At 42.0% G+C, this 19,820-nt stretch overlaps 1 protein-coding gene across 2 annotated transcripts in view; it reads left to right on the top strand.

Moving 5' to 3' along the window:
• Positions 1–19,820, top strand: part of LOC133140622 (zinc finger protein 236-like) — a 97,076-nt gene that overhangs the window by 26,851 nt on the left and 50,405 nt on the right. For both annotated transcript variants that reach the window (XM_061260690.1, XM_061260679.1), the window contains 8 exons: positions 76–348; positions 5,236–5,439; positions 6,006–6,132; positions 7,920–8,180; positions 9,379–9,632; positions 12,648–12,749; positions 15,560–15,702; positions 16,395–16,498. In XM_061260690.1, coding sequence (XP_061116674.1) covers positions 76–348; positions 5,236–5,439; positions 6,006–6,132; positions 7,920–8,180; positions 9,379–9,632; positions 12,648–12,749; positions 15,560–15,702; positions 16,395–16,498 — 1,468 coding nt within the window. The remainder of the gene's footprint in view (positions 1–75; positions 349–5,235; positions 5,440–6,005; positions 6,133–7,919; positions 8,181–9,378; positions 9,633–12,647; positions 12,750–15,559; positions 15,703–16,394; positions 16,499–19,820) is intronic.

The raw sequence follows: 19,820 nt of genomic DNA, 5'->3' as shown, positions 1-19,820 counted from the left end.
TTCGACGGCAATAAAGCTTGAACGTTCTTGCGTCCGCTAACCCCTCAACCCCCCCCCCCCCCCTCCTCCTCCCAGGCTCTATCAGAGAGGAGAACGGGGTCCGGTGGCACGTGTGCCCCTACTGCGCCAAGGAGTTCAAGAAGCCCAGCGACCTGGTGCGGCACATCCGGATCCACACGCACGAGAAGCCCTTCAAGTGCAAGCAGTGCTTCCGCGCCTTCGCCGTCAAGAGCACGCTGACGGCCCACATGAAGACCCACACCGGCATCAAGGCCTTCGAGTGCCACTACTGCAGGAAGTGCTTCTCCACGTCGGGCAGCATGAAGGTGCACATGCGCCTGCACACAGGTGAGGGCTTTGTTGTTGGGGCGACGTTGGCTCGTAAGTACGTCTGTCTTTTTTTTTTTTTATTAATTCCGCCACCACCCCCCCTCTTCGGAGGACATCATTAATGTTTAATTTCAAGTGCAAATACATTACATTTAGGTGAAGCCACCCCGTACCCTCCCACCCCCCCACCGTAATACCATAGCACAAAGACATGACAAGATATTACAAGATTAATAAAGATAAAACTCTGGATGGACAGACAGACGAACATGTAGATAAGCATGACATGAGATGATAGGACATGATAAGACCAAGGATTGTATGTAATTGATTGTATAAAGATAAAAGATAAGTGCCTTCGTCTGACGGTCAGAAGGATGAGGGTTCGATCCCCCGCCCTGGGTGTGTCGGAGTGTGTCGGAGCAAGACACCTAGCGCATTGTACCCGACGCGCTGGTGTGTTGTTGTGTGAGTGTGGGTGTGAATGAGAGGCATTAATTGTAAAGCGCTTTGGATAAAAGCGGTATATAAATACAGTCCATTTACCATTTACCAATGCCTGGCCCCAGGACAGAACCAAGTGGGGGGAAGGGGGTAGGGGGGGTCCACCACTCCTGGACCAGCCTGGAGGTCTGCTCCGTACCCACTCACAGGGGCTATGCTATGCTATGCTAAGAATGGCTCATAGGCCTGAAAAAGGTTCAGGGTGAAAACATAAAAGCCTACCTTTAAGCCACAATGGCAAAAAAAATAAAATGGAAGTCACTGTCTCCTTGCAATGTTGATGTGGGTGTCAGCCCAATGAGTAACGGAATTCTCTTATGTGTGCTTATATTAAAGGCATGTCTGCTAAATGTTACCCCTAAAATGCTACTACAAATAATAATAATTACATCTTTTTCTTGCTCTCAGTATCTCTGAATTCTGAAGAGCTGGAATTGCTAAACTCCTTTGGCAATGCATTATCAGAACTATTCACTGACGCTGGGTTCAGTACAATGCAAACACAAGCTTTTGTGGTCTTGCCACATTTCTATTCAGACAATATTAAAAAGAAACATGCTCGACTCAGTTCATGAAATGTAACTAGGTGCAGGTCCTAGAAAAAGTCTAAATTGAGTCGGGTAAAAGGCCGCACTAATCTTTTTAATTTATTCATATTCACGTTCTCATGGTACTACGGACCTTTACCCCACACAATTTACAGTTGTGTTCTGCATGGGTGTTAATGATATTTCAGATGATATTGAGGATATTTTCAATGGAGCCCCGTGTTTCAATGCTGATGCTCTTAATATTTGAAGTGCGGCACAGGCAGGCGTTCTCATCCTGTGGTGAGAGTGCTGCTGTCTTCACATTTTCCTCTTGACAAATATTATGTCATCAGTAAATCCAGGAAGCTTTTATCATCTCTGTGCATCTTCAAAAGGACTTGATAGTTAGTGGTGTATTCATACGCTGCCAGCCATTACGTGTTTTGCCACGCAATGACCAAGCATCCTCCGTCATTAAAGGCTGGCCATTTGTAAGGATATGCCATTGAGTAGCCTGCTGAAAAACACAGCAGAATAGAATAGAATAGACTTCACTATCTATTTTAGCAGATTTTGCCCAGTACTTACAGGCATACTATGCAGGATTTTCACCTTCAAAACATTAAAAAACGTAACTGTCATTACTAATACGCATTGACAACCTGTGTCTTCTGCCCAATACCATGCTTGTCTACTTGTCTACTATTTCTTATTCTAAAAACTCCTCGGGCCCCTTCTAGGCATGGGCCTTTTTTGTTTTTGTACTGTATCTGAAAAGCATGTGTCCTCTACACTGAACTCGTATGTTTTATGATCCAGTAGAAGTAGGGCAAGAGGAGACATGTATAGATTGGCTGCTACAGTGCTGAGCTGGGTTTGCGAGAAATTAGCCTTGAAGGCTAACCATTAAACAAGTGGTGGACTATATGTCAGCTAACTAAATTCAATTTTGTATGTCAGCTGGTGGGCCATGATAGCTGGGTCCCACTGCACAGTCCTACTGCTTTTTTTTTGGGAGATTCTACCAGCTTATTTCCTCTCCTGGGCAGGGAGCTTATGGCTACCCTCTGGACTTTCAGAAGACTCATGGTGTCTGATAAAAATATGTATTGATGTGTTTGTGAGCATGCATGCTTATGTTACAGAATTGTGCTTTCTTCCAGGCAGGCTACAGGCAGACTGAAATCCACTGGTGTTAGCAGTGGCTGGTATCACCACAAACTGCGATGTTTAGCTAAATACAAACACAAGTAACGTCACTTAAAATGCTAGATGTTTTCTTAGCGCATTGCTATCACACCGTAGTCTGCAGCGGCCAGAATCATCTTGTGGGTGTTGGAGGGTGGGGTTGAGAATAGGGGCGTAGACGTTTTTTGAATGTAAACAAAGGGCCATATCAAGGCCAAAAATTCTGTATTGTCTGGCTTTAAGGGCTCATTGTCATACATGCATGTGTGAAATTACCAAGGTTGAAATATGATTGATATGAAAGAGCATTCGATGCTCGGTGTACTCTGATACTCTGATCTGATTTATGTTCACCAGCTATATCCGCTAACCTCCGATCACTGCATTACTCCATTATTAGACTGGTATGAGTATTGGTGTAAAACCAGACAAAATTGTTTCACTGAGAATATTAACGGTAACGGTAATACGATAACAGTTATCTTGAGCTTTGGATTCATTCTTCACAAGATTTCACACTACATGTGCTACCAAGTTGATTGTCAAACCCTTGTACTGTCCTGGCTGGTCTACAGTAACTCTCTCCTCGCTCTTCTGCGTGTTTGAGCTACCAGACCCCTCAGTCACTCATCATATCTATAACCAGGCTAAGTACCCGCAATCATGCTTCTCCTCAAATCCCTCCACCCTGGCTGCCAGTTTTCACTCGCATAAAACACAAACCTGGTCTTGGCTTTACGAGGCGGCAAGATAAATTCGGTGGCAAGCTCTCTCACCTAAAATCTATTATCCATCCTCATATTCCTGGCAGACAGCTCCACTCCACCTTCTGGAATCGGTCTCCATTCTCAGTCGTGTCTCTTCTTCACCCCAACCTCTCAGTGGTGGAGAAAGCTCCTCACTGCATTCAGGACCACCCAATCACTGCCTATCTTCTGCCCCTGGCTGAAAGCTCCTCTTAACCAATCCTGTGCGTTTAATACCCTCATTTATGCTATTCTTAACACTAAACCCTACTCCATTTCCCGTTTTAAACACGACAAACGTCCCCTTGTGCCTGCTGTGGTGCTTCACTGTTAGCTGTAGGTTTATGTGATGAGTCGTCCTGTCAGTCAGTGATGGTTCGTGAATGTATCTGCTCTTTGCAATTTAATGGGTTGAGCAATTATTTCTGTTACAGCCAGTTATTATATGCTGAATATATTCCACAGTATGAATCTATTAAATGTGTCTATTAAATGATGTGAAGTTTAATTTCTAATTACATTATGTATTCCATTATTTTAAAGGGATAATTTATTTATTCATCTATCCCTTTATGTGTTTATACCTTTATAATTAGTTTTTGTTCAAATGGTGTGGTGAGTATAGTTCAGTTCTCAGAGAATAATCCTTGTACCTACTGTTTGACACTAGCCTTAGGGCATTTTGATAGGGTTTTTACTGTACTGTATTTAAGTGGTTTCACAATTTTTTCATAAAGTTTGTAATTCATGGATTTCAGATTTCTGTTGGTTTAATCTGCGCCAGACAATTATTTGATTTATGTGTAGAAGGAGCCAAACCTTTCTTTTCTCAAGTAATTTGAACATTGTGGAAAGAACTTGAATATTTGATTTGTAACTTGAATATTTACAAAGGGTGTTGCAATTGCATCCGGAAGCCATTTTCTATTGTTTTACAAGGATTAATTTTTTGTTTAATGGTTTAATGAGATTAGCTATGCTGGTAATTCTTCAGTTTTGTTGTTAGTATTTGGATCATTGTTTAAAAGGCCCATGCTTTGGTGTATTGCAAAACCCGATGGTTTACATAACCAGCATTCAGTGTAGCAAAGCGATTAAGTGTGCAAGCTTTTTTGTACATAGCAGTGTACAACACATTGTTCTTTCTTTTTCATAATATAATTGCAGTTGGTATTCTGCCTGTGTCATAGGTAGAGCCCTCTGAAGCCTTATGTCTAAATTGAATCTCATTTCATTTGAATTTTCTATGAAATCCATACTTTCAGATATGGGCATAAAACACTTTAAGGAGTTAATGGCAGTAGTTCATTCACAGCCATAGTCTTATTAATTGCTCACTGTTAACTTCTACCATTATCAGATTTCCAATAAGTGGTTCTTGAATCCATGTTTGAATTTCAACTATGCTAAAATATCTGCAGTATACAGCCCTCTGGTATGTTGCTCCAAGCATTAATCTGAGAAATAGTAGAACCGTGTCCTCCAGGCCTACAGAAGAAGCAAAATCTCATTAAATCTTGTGTACATTGTAAAAAGAGAAAATACCTATGACTAATTTTGCAGGTTGTGTTATTCATATGTCTACTAAAATTATATTCACTTTTACTTGTGAATTTGTACTTTGGTACGGGCACCTTAAAAGGTACACCAACCAGTCCCACACTCTAACTAAATCTTCACATTAAGTCAGTGATTCTGGATTCCTGCCAGGCACTTTCAAAATATGGCACCAGTGTGTTTTTCTTACTCCAAGTCTAAAGCTATTCAAGTTAAGTGCAGGTGCTGTAGTTAACTTCAATAGCTTCAGTGAACATTCGGATATAAAAAGGATTGCGTGTAAAAAGTAAGCGTTTGAAATTTCTATGGCTGAAGGAGTCTCTTGTGAAAATGATGATGATGGCGTTGATGTTTAACCCCCCTCCCCCTCTGTTTTGCAGGTGTGCGGCCGTTTTCGTGCCCGCACTGCGACAAGATCTTCCGTACCTCGGGCCACCGAAAGACCCACGTGGCCTCGCACTTCAAGAGCGCCCAGCAGAAGAAGCAGAAAGGCCCCCGGAAGCCCCACAAGACCCGCTCGGCCCGCGGCAACTTACCGCTGCCTGAAATCCCCCTGCAGGAGCCCATCCTCATCACAGACCTAGGTACAGCCCCCACACAACCTGCCCCCGACCTCCAGACCCATCCTACCTTTGAGCTAAGGCAGTCGTCTTCATTCCTGCTCCTGGAGAGCCGCAGGGTGTGCTGGCTTTTGGTATTGCTCTGCACTTTTGATCAATGAAAGTGGTTGATTACACAGTTAACTCCCCTCAGCTGGTTTCTTGGGTCTGAATTGGTCGCTGCTATTAAGGCAAAAGCAAAAACCAGCTCACACTCTGGCTCTCCAGGACCAGGAGTGAAGATCACTGAGCGAATACATAATTTGAGTAGGATATGTGCACAATATTTGAAGTAGCTCCTCATTCTTCAATGATTAACTTCAATAATTAGTAAATAAATAATAATGGCACAGTTGTGATGGTGTGTTCATAGCCTGTTAAATCTGATTAAATGTGATGCATAAATAATGTAAATCTGAATCTTTCATATGTTATTTTAATAACATAATAACAGTCTGGTTTTCACCAGAGCGCCATTACTTTATTGTACCGGAGGGACTCTCTTCCGAAAGACTGTGGAAAGATCACTCTTCTCGTGTGTCCCAAACCAGGTCTCGTCCAGAATCCCCGACTCTCCCTACAGCAGTACCTGGATATTGTGGAGAACGACCGGCCCTATAAGTGCCCCTACTGCAGCAAGGCCTACAAGAAATCCAGCCACTTGAAGCAGCACGTTAGGTGAGATGGAGGAGGGAGAATGGGCAGATATGGTCCAGACGGAAACTCCCTTTGCTGGGCCCTATCTCTTTGAGGAATGTAATGCTTCTAGTCCCACATTATGCAGCCGTTTCATCACAGGGTGCATACAATACCTCTAGGGAACGTAGATCTTAGCAGGAGAGTGGGATTAATAGATCAAGGCTGTGCCAGGACTCCCCTAATGGCTCATCATCTGAGCGCTTGGGGCTCTTTGTTGCAAAGTACCTTTTATACGACACATTCAGTTAAACTTTTGAAGTCTGGAGCTAGCCCGTTGTATGATTGTATTATGTAAGAATATAGCGGGCTATTTTGATCCAAAATATCAGAAGAATTCAGCGCTCAGCTGATTAAAGTCTATGGAATATTAATATAACCGTATAATGCACTTTGCCCAGAGACCGGGCCTCTGTTTGTTGATAAACTTGTCAGGGAGATGGGATTTGCCTGAGGACACAATACACGCTGAAGCTGACATCGCAGCAGTCTATCTTCGTGACAGTCCAAATTTACGATGTCACTTGCCCGCTGCCCAGTCGCTGGGAACTCGCCGAGAGGGATATCATGCCTGAAATCACGTCGGTTTTTGTCCCCAAACTGTTTTTTGTTTACTCCTGTGAGTGAGTGATAAACGATGCTCTCAGATTCACTTTTTCACAGGATGAATTTATTTTTGAGACTGCCTCTCTTTGTACTTTATGTTCCGCGGCAGTGACTCATGATTGTCCATCAACAGTATGGGGAAAAGCCCAACCAACCCGTTGTCTCGGTTTTTTACCCTTTGTGCTGAAAAGGTATCCACGTTTTTTCTTGTGGTGTTACGACAAGAAAAAGAATTGCGCAGAAGCTCATGGGCATTCTTCAAATGTCATTTTGCCCTTTGCATTAGCACGCTGCCATTTCCAGGTTTCCTCTCCTTAAAAACCGAGAACCGAAATGGGGCTCGTTTAATAAAGGTCACACATCCAACCTGGAATTGGCAGATTTCACACCATAATTAATTTAAAAAACGGAAGAAAAAACGGGGACAGACCAAATACATGGCTGATGCAAAATATAACTGACATTTCCCATACTATTTCAACCAAGTGACACTCGGTGTTTGTTTTGTAAGCACCTGGCTTTCTCCGGGTCTCTGCCTAGTGTCACTGAACTTGATGATAATAATAATACTTTGTTATTTAGTGGATGCTTTTATCCAAAGCGACTTAGTCTAATTAGACTAAGCAGGGGACTCCCCCCTGGAGCAATGCAGGGTTAAGGGCCTTGCTCAAGGGCCCAACAGCTCTGCAGCTCTAAACCGGGACTTGAACCACCAACCTTCTGGGGTCCCAGTCATGTACCTTAGCCACTAGGCTACAGGCTGCCCAGACCTGTAGCATTGATGTATCCGATGCAAGCTTGCACTTTCTGCCATCCTTGTGAATGGTTCTCGCTCATACTTACAGTGGTTCTCCACCCTAGCTCCTCAGTAGTGGAAGGAAGTCAGGAACCCATTCCTCGATGAGGGACTCAGTCGCTGCCCATTTTCCACCGTGGTCTGAAGACTCTTTTAATCATGCCTCACTTCTAGACTTAGACTTAAACTTGTTGTTCATGTGTATGGATAACTGCCGCTTCACGAGAAATGTTCTTTCTGACCTGTGTTTTGTATTTGTTCCGATGACCTTTGGTATGCACTTCTCGTACATCACTTTGGATAAAAGCATCTGCCAAATAAAATGTAAGTATGAATGTAAATGTCATGAATCCTGTACCTGTCTCAGGTCCCACACGGGAGAACGGCCCTACAAATGCCTCCAGTGCAGCAAGGGCTTCGCCTCGTCAGGGGTGCTCAAGGCCCACATCCGCACCCACTCCGGCCTCAAGGCCTTCAAGTGTGTGATGTGCGACAGCACCTTCACCACCAGCGGCAGCCTGCGGCGTCACATGACCACGCACAGCGACCTCCGACCCTACATGTGCCCCTACTGCCAGAAGACCTTCAAGTCCTCGCCAAACTGCAGGAAACACATGAAAACACACAGGTGTCCACTCTCTGCTGATCTTACTAATAATAGTAATTATACATATACATATCACTACTATAAAAATGATCCTTCTTATGATTGTTTTTATGGGTATTTTTCTGATATGCATTGACTTGTGAGGAATGATGGATTTCAGCTGTAACACATTGTGTTGGGAAGCATGTATTTCTTGGTCTCCCTGGAGCCAGCATAGCAGGGTTTTTTTCTTTGTGCTCCTGAACAGCAGAATGTGTTAATACCACTGCGGAACCTCATCACGTATTCATCCAACACTGTTCCCATCACTGTAAAACAAGAAAGTTCTGTTTAATCAAGATGGCTTGAGAAAATCAATTGCCTTTAAGCTTCTGTTCCACTGAAAATATCACATTTTCTGTCAAATGTACCTTTTTCTGTTTACTGCTGCAAATCGTCCTTCAACTATTCAACTTTCAGGATAGTACCACCTTTTGAATGATTATGTGTATGGTGAGATTAGCATAATTACTTACCATTTCAATCTTTGCAGTCGATTTTCTTAAAACCTGATTTTCTCTGTGCATAGTCATCCTATCATCATGAAACTTTGCAAACCTTTACTGCATACCGAGGAGAGTGTTTTGGGCAGCATCACAAATCTCATTGTTAAATCCGGAAATTCATTTTTCTTCATGAAAAATGTCTTCTCGAAAAATGTATAGAAATATGACTATTGGGTGCTGATATATAATGGCTCAAAATAATCATAGAATTATAACGATATCTTACTTGATTCAGATTATAGACTGCTACAAGTTTGTTTCAATTTGTAATGTACGCAAGTATGCAAATGAAGTAATTCGTAAATTTTGTTGGAATTTCTCTTCAAGTCAATACCTCATGATAATTGAAGTATGTACCTCTGAAATTATCTGGAACACCAAAGATGTATTTTCAGTGGAACATAACCTTAACCATTTGAGAAGGGCAACTTAATTGATTCAATTCAATTCCAATTCTTTATTTTGAAACTGCTCCTTTCATTTAGTGAAGTTGCACTTACTGTATGTTTTATAGGGTAGCAACAATAGAAAAATAGTTTCTAATAGTCAAAATTTGATGCCAAACAAATGAGGAGAGCTACTGTAGATTGTACCAAGATATGCATTCTTGAGCATGTAAGTGAAAGTGACATTGGCCTTTCTCCTAACTGTGAACCCCCATTTTCCAACACTAGATATGAACTGGCCCAGCAGCTGCACCAGCAGCAGGGCCCCTCCGACACGCCCTCCCTGGATGACCCCATGGACGGGGCGGGCGTGGCAGCGAGCATGCAGGTGGAGCTGGAGGGCGACGCCCTGCAGCCTGCGCCCACGGTGGGCCCCGAGCAGCAGGGCATTCTGGGACTGGGCCAGGCGCAGGTAGTGGGCGCCCCCCAGCAGGTTGTCCTGGAGACGCAGCTCGGCGACCAGTCTCTCGTGCAGGAGGATGGTAAGACCTCTCGAGCGTGCGCGCCCTCGAGAACACATGAGGCGCAGAGAAGTGCTTTCAAAAGCGGAGAAACTTGCTCCTTGTTAACACTGCTCTGGCTGGTCGGAAAAAAACCCACAATCCCCAATACCTTAAGAACAAATGGCTCCTCCTTCATAATCTGCCATTCTCTCTCCATTTTTTTCCGGAAATTACAATCCGGGCCCCCCGACGTTGGGTCGAGAAAAAGTGCAGTAGACCATGGATTCATTTCTTTTTTCCCCTTATCTGATATAAATGCTCTAATTCAAATGCAGGACCAGCCTGTTGGTCCTCATTGTGATGCACTGAGAAGGAGGTGCTGGGGACAGCACCTGCCTGCCCCTGTCTGGTTAATCTTTAAAGTGCTATTTTAAACATTAATCGGCAGAAACACGACCAGCAGACAAAACGGTACAACGCGAGCAATGGGGAGAACTCAAATTGACTTCCAAAAAATTGCAACACTTTCATCATTCTTGCCTGCCCTTGAACAAAGACCTTGGGTTGAAGACTAACAAGTGATGTTGCAAAATTAGAGGAATTAAATGCATTGTGGTAGGAAAGAGAACAAATCAAACCTCACTGAAATCGTGCCAAAATCACAGGATAAAGCTCTTTAAATGGCACTTTTGATCTCTTAAGCCAGAATTACTCAGTAGCTGAAAGTAATCTCTCAGCTGTGAACATATTAATAAGGGATCTTCTACTGAGTAATGGGTAATCAGTCCCATTTGGTGGAACTGTGCCCTGCTTTTGATGTTGATTGAGACAGAGGATGTTGAGTGTATTTCTGCATTTGAGAACTACTGCACAAAGACTCCAAGATGGTGCCTTTTAGGCCCTATTAAAGTAGTGCCGTTAAAAAATATATAAATATAATTTGCATATATAAAGACATACTGTACAGAAGTATTATGCACCAATTGATTTGGTCTTAGATATTTTTATATTTATTTATTTTAGTTTTCAGCATTATTGTCAGTAGAAAAGAGCTCATTTGAGATTTTCATTTTACAAAAAATTGGATACAGTGAAAATTTGGCATTTCTTTAAATAGAGTAACATATTAACCCCTTAAGTATCAGCCCCTTTTCTTAACACAAGCTTGTAAATGACATATCCAAAATAAAATGGTTACTATTCTTGAACATTTTTGACTACAGGCATAAACCTGGTCTCTTCTGAAAGATAACCCTTTGAGGTTTGTTTCCAAGAGTCAAAATATAAAATACTTGAAAGTATTTTCTGTTTATGAGTGGATCCAGATTATTGTGGCTTTTTAGATTTAGAAACTATAATGCATTTGATTCGCTGGATCCTTGTTGTGAAAAGGACACTGACATTACCATGATTCCCCCACATGTTACAAAATAAGGAACTGTTTTCGTTAAAGCAATGACCATAAAATAGGTTATGCAGTATATCCTACTACCGTAGTGATTGAAAGTTGCACTGTGAAAAAATTGAAAATTAATAAAAAAATAAACATAAAAAATAAAAAACACACCGGCCCAGCCCTGGATTTAAACAAGACCAAAACAAGGTTTAGTCGGAACCTGGAGTATGTGTGGCAGAAACTATATGGGTTGACCCATACCTGTCAGTGTAGAAGTCACTAATTTTTTGTTTGATAATTAAAGCATAGAGCATTATATCAGTGATAAAACAGCTCTCCCATGAAACCAGAAGCAATGTTAAATACAACTCCCATTTTTCCAATAGGCTACATTTACTTCCTTCCATGAAGCATCTCAGGAGGCTATGTGTATTAAATGTGTTTTGTGGATTTTTGGACAATATACGTACTGCGTAAGCCATCTTGTGCATGCATCTTTTAACAAGTTAAGTCAGTCACGGGTAATAGAAAATCCTGAATGTTGCCTGGGCCCTGCGGGTTCGGCAATAATCGACCGCATTTCAGATAAAAAAAATTCATTGAGGCTGTCTGTGATTACATGGATAGCCAGAAGCAAGCCACACAGCTGGAGTCTACAGAAGAACTGTGGCAACCTACCGGCTGATTTTCTTCTTAAACTGCGGGACAGTGTACTGATGCAGTTTTAGTAAAGGGTGGTCACAACAAATATTGAACTGTTCACTGGTCTTCTTTTGTGAACTATAGACCATATTTCACATTAATTCCAAACAAAAGTATTGCAGTTCAGAACATTTATTTGCAGAAAATGACAACTGGTCAAATACTAAAAATGGCGTTATACATTCAGTAATGAAAACTAAACAAGTTTATACCCATAAATAAATAATAAAAATAACAATATTGTTAAAAACTCCTTAGGAGTAACCCGGTTTCTGCCCTGGTTGACAAAGCATTGGCGGATGAAAGGAGTATTAAAATAGGCCTGTATGTTAGGGTACGAGGTGGGTGCATTAAGTACATGTCCATTGTAGTGTTTGTTATTGCCTGGAGGTTTCATCTCTAAGGCGTCAGACGGGTTCTGTTGTTGCGCCGTCTGATCCTGCAGTAATGAAAGGTCGGGCCTGGCCTCACGTCTCCGAACGAGACAGATCACCACTGTTTGAAAAGGTCGCTGCCGGTAACACGCCGTTTTCTCCGGCACAACCTCCACGTGCGGAGGGAAAACATCAGCGCAGTGCCCTGGCAAATCTGTCTGTCTGCAGTTTTACCAGAGTCCCGTGGGGAAGACTCAGAAGAACGATTTCTTCTCCTGCTTTTCTGTCTTAATCCTAATTACTCTTCTAATGGCTGGGAAATGAGTGTATATAAATGGGCATGTCTCTGGGAAAGAAGGAAGTGGGTCTTCTTGCTGCCATGTCTTGGGTCTTGATGATGGCGAGAGAGTGTTTTGGTTTGTGACCGCTTGGTTCAGGGTTGCTTTGAGATGGCCTCTCCCTGAGCTGCTGGAAGTGTGATTACTCACTCACTTACTCAGTCAGTCAGTCAGTCACTCACTCACATACAGAAACATAACTAACCCCATTTGTTTTCTCCTCTCTCTTGCCCGATGGAAACAGACACTTTTGTGACGTCCCAGCATGCACTGCCTCAGAACATGGGCCAGTTTGAGACGCAGAGCCTCCCCCAGCAAGCCTATGACCAGCAGACGCTGACGCAAGGTAATGTCCGGCCTCTCTCCCCACCACCCAGCCAGTAAAAACACCTGCAACACGCACCGCCATGCACGTTTAACAGAGCATAATTTACATTTAAACCAAGCCAATCAGCCACTGTGTTGTTAACACCTTGCCGGCTGGGCGGGAATCAATTACCACGGACAGCAGAGCGCTGACATGTCGCATTTTGCCCTTTTGCATCTGAACCAATTATGACTCGGCAGACTTGTTTACTGAAATTGGTCGTGGTCCCATTTGTCTGTGGGCTTGCCTTCTCAGGGAAGGTAAATGTAGTTAATAGATGATTTTTCTGTTCCATTTTCGGGCTGATTGAAGGTGGTCTACCCTTCTCATTTCTGGGTGATCAAATCTGATGAATTTGCCTCGGTCTCTCTCTCTCTCTGTCTCTCTCTGTGTCTCTCTCTCTCGCTCTCTCACTTTTTCTCTTTCGTTCTCTCTGTTTTCTCATCTCGCTGGGGGGCCATATTATGTCTCGAAGTGCTCCATACAGGATAGAAAGATGATGTGGCGTGGCCTTTTTTTTTTTTTTTGCTATACATTTGTGCTTTCGGCACATTTCCCTTTCATGCTGCTTCTAGCTGGTATACTGAAGCCACGTGGAGGAGCTGTTGTGCCCTCTCTTGGGATTCAAAGCCTTTAACAGCCACTGTATTTCCATTCTCATTGCCTATGGAAAACGCTCCCTTAAGAATCCCTCAGGCCAGCTGCTTCCATTTGGAGTAATTCTCTTCTCTCTCACAGCATGGTGTATAACGATGTCCTCAGTATTCATGTGAATGCACACTTTTCTCCACACAGTTTTACTGCGCCGTTCAGCGGCACCTGAGTGCTCTTATGTTCATAGCTATAACTCTGCATATTTTCTTAAGGTACCACCTTCTCCACATGTGTCTCAGTGGAATGCGTTGATGAGACAGGCTGATGATTAACAAAAATACAGCTAAAAGATTCAAATAAACTTTAGCATGCTGATATCACGCTCTGTGGCTCTCTGTTGGCCACAAATATGGACAAATATTGAGTTTTTCTGTCAAGTGGGCTCATGCTGTTCAGACCAAACATGTGAAATATGGAGATTTAGTCTGTTTCAGCAGTGAGTATAAATAATGAAATGTTGAAATAATGATAAAGGTTGTATGAGGTAATACCTATTTCTATGGAGATATACTGCATATGTCACCTACAGTGGGCTCCAGAATTATTGGCACCATTATTAATGATTGAGAAAAAAGGCTTCATATCATTAAAAAAATGGATAATGATCTATATTTCATGTTTGAACATTTTTTCTGAACCACAGGTGCCAAAATTATTGGCAATTATTGTAGATAAAATCAAACAAAGAGAAACTGGCGAAACAATTTTACTTTAATTTAGTTCTCTCTGGAGGATCTATATTGTGTCATTCTTGTTGAAGTCACTTCCTGTTTCACTAGAGTATATAAAATGAGGTAACAAGCATGCAAAATCCCCTTGTCATCAGCATGAGAACCCACAAACTGTCAATTCAGAAGATGCAGATGGCAATTGACCTTAAGTCAGGTAATGGGTACAAAAAAAAATACATAAACGGTTAAACATACCACTTGGCTCTGTAAGGGCAATAAAAAAGGCATAAAAGATATGGAATGGTTGCAGACTTGCCTGGAAGAGGATGCAAGTGCATATTATCCCTGCGGAGGGCAAGTTAGATTGTGAGGGTGGCAATCAGTACCCCAAGGATCACAGTTTAAGAATTGCAGAGATTGGTTGTGTCTTGGGGTCACCAAGTCTACCAGCATACACTTTGGAAGGGTGGCAGGAAGACGGCCCTTACTGAGCACAATAAACAAAATCAAGCTTCTGTAGTTTGCCCAACCTCATTGGAATTATGAGTGCTATGGTCAGATGAGACCAAAATTGAAGGCTTTGGCCATACACACCATCAACATGTTTGGTGGAAAAATGGAAGCACCTCATACCTACTGTCAAATATGGCAGGAGGTCATTGATGTTTCAGAGATGTTTTGTTGCCAGTGGTCCGGGGCACTTTTACAATTACTTCATCAAGGTATTAGGAATTCTTGGTTGCCTCTGCTAGGAGTCTTGGTTGTAAGTAGATTATCCAGCAGGACAATGACTCGAAGCATACATCAAAATCCACACAGAAATGGTTGTTCTGCAATGGCCATCTCAGTGTCCAGACTTAAATCCCATGAAAAACCTGTGGTCTGAACTGAAGAGGGAGGTATCCCAAACATATCAATGATTCTGAAATGTTTCTCATGGATCAATGGTCAAAAATCCCTCCAAATGTGTTATCTAACCTTATCACAAATTATAGGAAAAGAAGCTCTGTGGCTGTCTTCACCAGGGGTGTTTGCACAAATTATTAAACCAGGGGTGCCAATAATTGTGGAACCTTTTTTTGTGGAAAATATTTACCGATTAGTTTGCTTGTAGTAATGTAATGCATGATAGCAGCTTTATTTATAAACTGACATTATTGTGAATATTTCATAGTTGGTGGGTAATGATGAAACGGGGAATGCCTTGTGGGTCCATTGGTAACCGTGTACAGCTGAAAATGATTTAGCTCCTAGGTAATGGCTTGAGTGTGAGTATCCAGACGGTGGATTGGTAATTGTTTAAGGGTGAATATCATTGGGCTTATGGGTAATGATGTGAAAATGTTTTGAATTGACAGACAGTGGTATGAGTGTGGCCATCTGGTCATTTGAAGTGTAGGGGTATGGGGTTGAACAACATTGTGGGCTTATGGGTAATGGAGTCCCCTTAACCCCTCCCCCCAGGGTTCTCCATGGCTGAGAGCTTTCCCCAGCAAACCCAGTTCTCCACAGTGCAGCAGCTGCAGGATTCCAGCACCCTGGAGTCTCAGGCCCTGACATCCAGCTACCACTCCCAGAACCTGCTGCATGTGTCCGGCACTGAGGTGGTGAGTCACCGTTATCCCTCCTGTGCCTTGAGGGAACCAATTACACAGCCAGCTACGCTGCGTGGTTACAGTGTGACCAATCAGGAAGGCTTTGTTTTTGCCGTGAAACGAAGTTAAGTGGCGATGGGTTGAAGGAAAAGTTTGAGTGACTTTTCTCATTAGCATTTAAATGCACAGTTGTCTGTGTGGAACTGTGTCGTGCTGGTTATTTACTTAGATGTGTCACGCATCTGCTTTCTCCAAACTCGCCATTTAGTGGTGTCAGAATCGTGATCTGGAAAGGCCTTGTGTTTGTTTTCATACCCACCTTCAGCCATTTTAAGATATTTTCATGCTAGGCATCTGCTTGAGAGCAAGAGTTATATTCTGTATGCAGGGTTTACTTATAATTTCCTCTTGTGAGCAACAGTATTGCTGCACCTGTTGGATTATTAATACGGATTATTAGCATATGTATGCATATTTACTAAATTGATAGAATTGCTTATCTAGGAAGGCTTTTAATTGTGAGTTGTACTTGAACTTGTGGCATAAGTAAGTTTTGGAACCCTACTTAGATTTTTTTATTATGTATTGTAATTAATATTTGAAAAACTAGAAGGAAGGAAGGGTGTGAAGGAAATCACAAGTTGGGTTGTGTATTGTCGAGTGACCCTAGTGTGCCAGCACCATGACGCTGTGTGTTTGTTCAGACGAGCGGCCTGCTCCAGGAATCGTCCCAGGGTGACCTCCAGCTTCCAGGCCAGAGGCAGGACTTCCAGGAGGACAGCGAGGACAACAGCAGGAGGACGTACAGGTCAGTGCACCAATGGGGGCGGTGGACAGGGAACGATGGGAGGCACAATGCGCTGAGGCAGTGATGAGGGAGCTGTGTGAGAGGTTAAACTGAATTCATGACTTCCTTGGGTGGTCAATAAAGGTCCCCAAGAACTGACTGCAGAGAGCAGTGGTGCCCCCTCTCAATGTTAACCGCTTTAATACATCCTTTGTCCTTCGTGTAAATGAATGAGTCGTGAACACAGTACTACAGCATCAGCGGAGCTCCTCTCCAGTGTACCGTGCTTAGATTTTTGAGATTTAAGGTCAATCTTCAATGATAATAACCTATTTTGATTTCATATGCTAGCTAAAAAAAAAAAAGAGACGCTAGTTATTCGTCCTTCATCCAGAGTGGTACTTTCAAGACAGTTCTTATTTTATTTTATTTTTTTATAGAAACCTAATGTGCTTATCAGGAACTATTCATACTTGAAGTGCATTCGTGGCCTCTGATGACAAAGGGCTCTGTGGACGTTTTGAACGAATAGAAAATTCAACAGGGCACGTACTTCGGGTTCTGTTGTTTGTTACACTCCCCTTTGATGATTGAGTGGGTCAGTAGCGCTGCATTTTTAAGTGTTCCTGGTGATCTGTTCATCTTGCAGTGAGGACAGCTTGTTTTGTGGGTAAAAGCTATGCAACGTGTAGCATTGCGTAACTTGCATTGATGAAATGAATACATTCTATATTCGCATTCAAGTTCCCCCCACCACACTCCCCACCATTTTGAGCTTTTAAGTGAAGTACCAGTGTATTACAGTAGATTTGAGAGCCTGTTGGTACAGTTTGTTTCATGATAATAATATTCAGTGTTGATATCAGTGTTTTATTATATGCTGTCAGAGTGACAAAGGCAGTCCCTTCATCTCGCTGCTCGCTGCAGAACTCCACATGGAGTACTCCCAAGATCCTTTCTATATTGGAGATTTATAAGTTTATTGCTTTGTTTGTGCCTCTTTTTGGTTCTTATGTTTTCACAAACCCATCAATAAAATCTGGATTTTACCAGAGGCAATGTGATTGGCCTTGGTCAAGCTTTCATGTTTGTCATGTCTAATGGGATTCAAGCCTGTGACTTTGGTGTAGCTTCTAGCTTATCTGAAGAATGTATGGCGATATGCCATTTGGTAACCATGCAGAGTGGCCCTCCTGCTACCTAACATACTGCAGTACCTAGATTGTCTGAAATAGTTCTGTATCTGCGTTTGCTTCTTTAACCATTTGTTAAAGATACCACACCTGCCACATTCTACTGTATTGTTCATGCAATTTAATGAATATATTACAAAATGTGGCATTCAATCAAACAGAGAGTTGAATAATCTCGACCACACCTGCATCAGCCCAGCTGCTTAAAGGAGTGCCTCTCTCCGGGAGCTTGCACGCTGTGAGAGAGCGAGTCTGCTTGTGAGAAACAAAATGAAAGTAACATACCTGCAGTGCTGAGCAGGTGTTCTGATGAATAGTCAGCCAGCTGAGAAGAGCAGGAGCTGAAAGTTTTGCTGTGTTTTGCTCTGTTATGACTTTGTTATTCCAGTTTATTATTTTTAGGGTGAAGATTTTCTGTTTATTTGTTTTCTTGTTTGTGTTGGCGTGGAATGCTCTCTCACCACACGAATCGTGCTAAGAACAGAATCATATCTCCCTCTCAGGGGTTTCACACGGCATCTGGCAGTATTGTAAAAGTGCATTTCCCATGATTGTAAACAATATACGATTGTGCGTTTTCCAACACTCAACACATCTTTTGATGTATTTTCTAAATGTGTTCATTTTCTTTTCTTTTTTCCCCATATACAGTGCATCATATAAAATATGTATGTACAAAAGCACGTTTAGATAAAAATGCCAAAATAATTTGCCCTGCTGCCAGTTGAAAAATGTATGAGCTTCTGTTTTTGCATCTATTTCAGTTGTTTCGTTTTTGATTTCTCAGAGGTATCCTTTAATCGTATCTTTTTCACTGCTGAGTACCTTCAGCCCTTCATGTATTTCTACAAAGCTTTGGTATGCCACGGCAAAAAGTAATTATTTTCACATGCATAGAATAACGGATGCACTTTCCCACTGATAAATAAGTTGTACCGCCACACTGCAGAAGCGAGCCCTTATTGATCTTATTGTGTATGTATGCCAGATAAACTAGGAGGGGACATTAGCATTGCTTTTGTAATTTCATTTATAATTCTCTAACATCGATTCAGTCAGTACTTGGCCTTTGATTGGCACATAAATGAAAATCTTTTGCTCCACATCTTTTTTATGGGAAGTGCATTGCACTTGCAGGCTGACTTTTAGCCCATCTCAGCAATCTAAACAGAACATGACTTTTTCCGAACTGAAATCCCATCATATTCAGTATATAGCTATGTATTTAAACCATGAAAAACATACTTTGAATCCAGACTTCAACATTTCGTAGTTTGCTCATATTTAGCTTTCGCCGCTCTTTTTAGTAGGGAGCGCTATGCCAGAAGTACTGTTCCCAATACATCTGCTGTACCTCCCTATTGGAATGCAACATAAGTAGTGCAAAGTAAAATAAATAATTAATTAAGACTAAAATGTATTGGGGTGTTTTGCCTCTACTGGTCCTGGGAGCCGTAGATATTCTGGCTGAAACCCACTACCAGAAAGCTGAAACTCGGAGAAAAGTGGATCCCATGCATACCTAAAATCAAAGCAAAAATGTTTTTCAACGGCCATCTCAGTTATCAGACATCAGAGAGCAGTTAATGCATAAAAACCGGCAGTGTCAATTGCCGCCTGACGAGGGTATGTTGTTAAATTGACCCTTGTTAATTGCGCAAACTTTAGTAAATTCGAAGGAATACGTGATCAGCCACACCTATAATATCTCTGCTCATTATTTGTGCAGTCCTCCCTTACTGTAAATGCATATGCATTAAAGAGAGAAGCGCACCTTAAAATGACTTTTGTGGAGGACAAGCACACTGCACCTCCAGCCCAGAGCACCACAAGCACAGGTTGAAGGATCTGAATGTTCTTAACGGTATATCCCCCCCGATATATTCAGTATTTCATAAAAAGCTGTGGAAGACAAATCAGTAGTGGTTTCAGTGCACAGTGTACTGAAAACATTTGTGCCACTTATTATATTGGGAAATAAATGTGTAATTACATTCTGGAGAGGTCTTATTTTGGCTGACCCCGATGAATCATTATTAACCAAGAATATTTTCCTACATTTTAAGATTAAATATAGCTTTTTATCAATGGACATTGTGAATAATTGTACAGTAATTTCTATATAAGGCAATTTTTGGACGAAGTGAAGC

The sequence above is a fragment of the Conger conger genome, chromosome 1, assembly GCF_963514075.1.
Source record: "Conger conger chromosome 1, fConCon1.1, whole genome shotgun sequence".
In the NCBI taxonomy this organism is placed as follows: Eukaryota; Metazoa; Chordata; class Actinopteri; order Anguilliformes; family Congridae; genus Conger; species Conger conger.
The sequence above is the reverse complement of the archived record's forward strand: the minus strand, read 5'-3'. Positions and strand labels throughout refer to the sequence as shown.